This window comes from Dipteris shenzhenensis, chromosome 20 (assembly GCF_047967505.1).
Source record: "Dipteris shenzhenensis isolate YYH24624 ecotype China chromosome 20, Dip_SZ_1.0, whole genome shotgun sequence".
NCBI classification, from domain to species: domain Eukaryota; kingdom Viridiplantae; phylum Streptophyta; class Polypodiopsida; order Gleicheniales; family Dipteridaceae; genus Dipteris; species Dipteris shenzhenensis.
In genome coordinates, this window is record NC_141615.1 from 19,447,479 (window position 1) to 19,453,625 (window position 6,147).

Genomic DNA, 6,147 nt, shown 5'->3' on the forward strand with positions numbered 1-6,147 from the left:
AGAGAACTCCATTAACAAAAGAAGCATCCAACTTTGTGGTAGAAGACAAGGACTTTGCCTTTTGAGCAACTTGTCTTTGAATTTTTGTTTATCATCACTTGGTCAAATTTTGAGGTTCTTTGCCTGGAGTAGTACTCCAAAAAGAATGTCATATGTTTTTTCTTTTGTAAATCACCTCTGGTCACCATATGATGTAGGCCATGTGATATGTATTTGGTCTATCCCATTTTTGTGAACCTTGACCCTTGGGCACCTTTGCTAGCATGAGATCCTAGACATAGATTTATCCTTGACCACCATGAGATGGCATGAGAAACTATGAGACTAGATGTATCCTTGACATTGCAAGAGGCAAACCATTGAGGGGGGCTATGTTGGGATAAGTGTGATCAAGGGCTTCCTCTATGGTGCATGTGTGCATCTAGGGGAGTCACATGTGTGTGTGTGTGTGTGTGTGTGTGTGTGTGTGTGTTGTAGAGGCACATCAAGTGTTATGATGTGTCTAGTGTGTGACCTAAGTGATGATGTAAGGCAAAGGCCCCCACATGGGAGGTTCCTTTGACTTAGGCTAGTCCCACTGATGTAAGGGCTGATTGCTAGTGATATAGGGGAGGTGCCTACACCCTCCTCTCTTTCTATAAAATGGAGGTCATTCCTTCATTCTAATAACAAGGATTTTGCCTCACTTGTGCTCTCACTCTTTGTGCCATGATGCATCTCTTCTACCCCACACTCCTCTACAGATATTACATTTTTAAACTCTACAAGTTTATACATGACATTAGATTTAAAGTTAGAAGAGAAGATACGTTATCATGTTCATAATTATGGAAAACGATATGATTTACATGCTGTAGAACCTAAATTATTACCAAATAATTGGAAGGGAAAAAAGTACAATATTGGTGTAACTGGTGTAACACATGTTACAATTTTATATCAAAAATTGAAACTTTTGAATTGATTATCAGCTTTAAACATGTCTCCTCATAGGAATTTATTGACGGATTACTATTACAAATGGAAAGAAAAAAGATATCAAAAGAAAGAGGAAAACGTCCACTACTAAAATAAAAGAACAAGTTCAAAATTTGCATATTCAAGGAGTCGTGTATTCAACAACATGTTACAATCTTCATCGACAAGAAAAACAAATAAAGATGAAAAAAAAAAGTTCAAGCAACAACTCAGTGACTTCTAGAACGTCCTCACTTCATATTTCAACAATCAAATAAATGACTGTGAAGCATAAATTGATGGAATTTTGTGTAAAATAAAAAGTAGAAAATCACTAACACACATAGTTAGAAAATACATTATGCATAAAGGCCTTTAAATTTTAAAATTATAAGAAATTAGTATAACTTTGACTATATACATTGCACATATTTTAGTCAAGAATACATTGCTATTAAAATTTATATCAATATTGATATTGGTTGATTTACATAGTGCTTATATTCAAAAAGTTTTTATTTGAAGTAAGCTTATTTTTACAAATATGTATCATAAATGTCAATAAAATTAAATCATTGTCATACTACTTGGTTATTAATACCACATTAACATTTGGTTGTCTATAGTTATATGTTTTTAGAAATGCATTAACATTTTTAAGAGAGAGAGAGAGAATTATATTATTCACGAGTAGAGATCATTTTTATTTGAAAAATCAAGAATGACGAAAAGATATTCAAAAACAACAAATAGGTCGGCCTATTTAGGTACTTTGGCAGTTCAAAGAGCAAATGAGACAGAAAACCGGTGGATCTGCAAGACAAGGTTGACAAGCTTGAGAATCAAGCTCATTTTATAAGATATGTTAATTCAAGATTTTTTTAAAAATCAAAGAAATTACATGATAAAATCTATAATTTTTTGAAGCAAATCATTGCTTACTACAAATTGATCCAAGAACAAAATTGTAGACTAAATGATATTAAGAGTAAGATTGATGAATTGACAAAATGAAACAGTGGTTTTATGTTTCATTTTTGAAAAAAAAAAAGATACAATCATTTACTTGGAAAAGCTTTGTCATTTTCTTATTAAATCTATTGACAACAATATATCTAATCATTTTTATTTATTTTCCAAAAAAAAAGATTTTTAATTCTTTAATATATTGTGGCCTAACACAATTTTTTAAAAAATAGAAAAAATGATAAGGCAAAGAGAACTACCAAGTTAAAGTCCTAGGAATGTTGAAAAATGAATTTTAACTTCTATTATGAAGAAAAGTGGACGTTGCATAACTCCAGTGCAATAGGATGCTGCAACTCAATAGCAACAGGTACTTTAAATTTCTATTATTTTTCCATTATTTGAGTGCCATGAAGAGAAACGCTTTCCATCCCATTTATTAAAAAATAAATCATTTCCAAATTAAAAAGTTTTTTAATCATAGTTTTGAAATCACTTGCTATCTTTGATATTTTATGGCTTTAAATGAATTAAACAATATGAGATTTGTTATGTTTGGTAATTTAAGATCAATGGCTATTTCTTTAAAAAATTATCACATAATTAATAGGAAAGCTTTACTTTGTGGCTTGCCAGAGGTTTCCCACTAATGTAGATAACAAGCAATAGCAAACTTCAAACACACAGTGAACCCTCCTTGTTCACATCTTATTTAGTTGTCCTTTTGCACTGTTATTTTGTCATTATAACGTGTTTGTTCTCCCTTTGAGAAGGCTTCAGTTGAAGGCGTATTGAACGAGGATCACTCAAATGTGGTTTGGGGAGTGGAACTTGCAGTGGGAAGTCAAGTGGAACTTGCTTTGGGGGAGAGAGAGAGAGAGAGAGAGGGGGGGGTACTTCGTAGAAACCATGCTCATGTAAGCAATTCTTAGGAATCCAACACACACACACCACACAACATAAACCAAAGCTTCAACTAGAGTGGAACTTGGGGTGGGAGGAGGGCTTCAACTTGGGGTGGGAGCTTGCAAACTCTGGGAAGCTATTAGACCAAGGAATCCAACACACACACACACCACACAACATGAACCAAAGCTTTAACTAGAGTGGAACTTGGGGTGGGAGGAGGGCTTCAACTTTGGAGCTTGCAAACTCTTGGGAAGCTATTAGACAAGGACATGCGGGGTTTAGCAAAGGCCATCAAAGGCTGTGCCTTGCGAAGAAAGACGCCACTGCCCTTCAATGGTACATCTGCACTGCCCTCGATGCTCAAACTCCAATCGAACGCCTGCACTAAGCTCGCCATCGCCACCTCCACCATCGCCAGCCCCAAGTTCATCCCCACACACGCTCGCCTCCCTGCTCCAAATGGTAGCAACTCCATGTCGAAGCCTCGCACATCCATGCTGCTTCCCACAAACCTTTCTGGTTTGAACTTCTCGGGTTCCTCCCATAACCCCGCATCCCTCCCGATCGCCCTTACGTTCACCAGCACCGACGCATTCTTGGGTACCGTGTATCCCCCTATCGTGCAAACTTGGTCAGCTGGCGCCTGACGAGCAATCACTGGTGCCGGTGGATGGAGGCGATAGACCTCCTTCACTACAGCTTGCAGGTAACTTAAGTTACGAAGGTCAGACTCATCGACACGGCGATTGCCACCCACGACCGAGTCGAGTTCTTCTCGCAGTTTCTGCAGAACGGGAGGTTTGCACATGATTTCTGTCATTGCCCACTCCAATGAACCCGTTGTTACGTCGGAACCCGCAGCAAGTACATCCTGAAGTAACGAAAACATGCAACTCATCAGCTTCTGCAAACCAAAAGTGCACAACGTTGGTGTTTCTCCCATCCACATTCAACATCCAAAACGTCGAGGAGAAAGCGATTAGAGCGAAAGGCTTGGTCATAGATTCACCTGAATGACTCCCTTGATCTGAGGATCGGTAAGAGGTCCTCTGTCATTGAATGTCTTGGATAGCAAAAGATCTAGAAAATCTTCTACGGCCTCGCCCGGATTTTCTTGTTTATGATTCCGGCGTTGCATGATGACCTCTTCGATAATCAAATCGATGGATTTGTGCAACAGATCCATGCGTTTGTGGATTCTCCAATCCATCCACTTAAGATAGGGAATGTAATCCCCAATAGTGCGAGCTACCCATAGATCATGCAACTCACCAGTCTTTCGTCTCAAATCGTTGGCTAAATCTGCTCCTTGTCCGATGGAGATCCTGGTCATCACCATTCGAAGTAAGATGTTAAGAGGAATCCGTGCAATATGTTGGGATAAGTTCACCACCTGGCCATCTTTACACTGCTGTGCAATAGCCGACAGCATGGAAGCGACCTCTTGATCCCTTATACCTTTCAAAGCCTGAAGTCTTTTGGGATTAAGCAGCTCAAGGAGATAAAATTTACGCATATCACGCCAGTGCGGCCCATTAGGCATGGTGCCAAGGGTTGTGCCTCCATAAAAGAGGCGTTTCACTGCTTCCCCATGAGGCCGTTGTGCAAACAAGTGATCCTGCGTAACGAAGACTTCTTTGGCAAGTGTGGGGGAAGACACAAGCACGACAGGTTGCAAGCCGAGTCGTAGCAAGAGGATAGGGCCATATTTTTGTGAAAGCTGAGAGAGAGGAGCATGCCACTGGTTTCGTAGGAGGTGAAGATTTCCGATGATAGGGAAAGGGGGCGGTCCTTTCGGAAGGTTGCCATGCTTGTGACGACGCCCAATAATCGCAAAAATAGAGCTAAGAAGCAACGCAGCAGCTAGCAACAAAGCAGGCCAAGAAGAAGAGCAAGCTAACGCCATGGGAGCCACAATGAAGTTCTCCATCACAGCCGACATGAAGCTCTCGTAGGTATATAATGCACGCATCACACCGAAATAAACAAAATGCAAATTTGACCTATTCAAATTTGACCTCCGCCACGTGTACAATGAGAACTTCAAAGTTTCAAATTTATTGAGAGGTTTGTTTTTGCAATTTCAAAAACCCTTAAAAATTTTCACTCTTTTAGTTATGTTTTGGTCTTACAAGTTGAAAAGGTATAGGTAATACAAGAGTCAATCTTGGCCAATGAGAAACTTATCCCAAATGCATTACCATAAATCGCCTAGTAGAGCTAAAAATAATTGCAGCTCAGGCGATCACACAAGCTACTCATGGAGAGGAGTGGTAGCGGAATGGAATCAATGGAAGAATCTCATGGCGTTTTAGGCAGGTAGCAACTTTTTTAGGTGCACTTTATGTGATACCCTTCTGTATGTGAAAAAAGTGTAAAAATGAAATTTAAAAAATTCCTTCTGTTGAACCCACATGCTATGCTTACACATTTATGAGTGACCCCCCCAATTTCCTATACCTTGTCACATTTACGAGCCTCTTCATCAACAGAGTAGTGTATCATACTTGCACCTTTGGTCCCATATTTTATGGCGTAGCCCCTAGAGCACTCTGTCCACACAAACTATGCATTCTTCTTCGACCCCGCATCATTTGACAGAGATTATACTTGTCTTTCAATATTAAATGTGTGTAGTGCACTGTCTACATGTCATGAAAGGTGATTTGTATAGTTGAAAGGATGTGATGCTCTTGGAAATTGGGTATAAATGGAATATATGTGCACTCCCTTGTTTTAAAAATAAGAGAATGGGCACTTTCTTTTGCACCCCTTTCAATAATTAATTTTTATTTTATCTATTGTTTGAGTACTTTGTATGATTCCTTGAAAGAGAATGTAGAAGTTTTTGTATTTTGTTTGAAAACACAGAGACCACCTACTCCTCCAAGTGCATTAAAGGTAGCAAGGGAGCACATGACCACTTTATGCCACTCTCAAAATTTAGATCTTTGATTTGACATCCTATAGATGGATTGATTGGTTGGACTTGGCATTCATAAATAAACATTTTCCCTAGAAATTTGAAAATCTTAGTTGGAGGTTTTTAGGCAAGCAACATTGTGCCATCAAGTGAAAATTTGAGCCCTTGTGCACCCACATGTCATGCCACGTGTGGCATGACATGGCATGACATATGTCATGTTATTTGTGATCTTCATAATGGATTTCACATATTATATAATTTGAGAATGGCAATCCCATGGTTCCCCTCTTTAATGGATTTCAATTTGAGAATGGCATCCCATGGTTCCCCTCTTTCATTTCTAGTTCCACTTTCCTTTAATTTATTTTTAAAAAACTTGGATATTAGTT

At 38.7% G+C, this 6,147-nt stretch overlaps 1 protein-coding gene across 1 annotated transcript; it reads right to left on the reverse strand.

The window, feature by feature from the left end:
* Window positions 1-3,055: 3,055 nt before the first annotated feature.
* LOC147889386 (cytochrome P450 71AU50-like) lies at window positions 3,056-4,774 on the reverse strand. Its single transcript, XM_087391246.1, has 2 exons — window positions 3,842-4,774; window positions 3,056-3,703 (listed from the first exon to the last, which is right to left on the reverse strand). Exons 1-2 carry the CDS (start codon window positions 4,772-4,774, stop codon window positions 3,056-3,058), a joined length of 1,581 nt encoding a protein of 526 aa, XP_087247372.1.
* Window positions 4,775-6,147: the final 1,373 nt, after the last annotated feature.

Bases quoted from the DNA above. Each gene is read 5' to 3' on its own strand.
- LOC147889386 (XM_087391246.1), bottom strand. From the start codon at position 4,774: ATGTCGGCTGTGATGGAGAACTTCATTGTGGCTCCCATGGCGTTAGCT. The intron at 3,704-3,841 runs GTGAATCTATGA...TCGTTACTTCAG, and splicing joins AGATCAAGGGAGTCATTCAG to GATGTACTTGCTGCGGGTTC.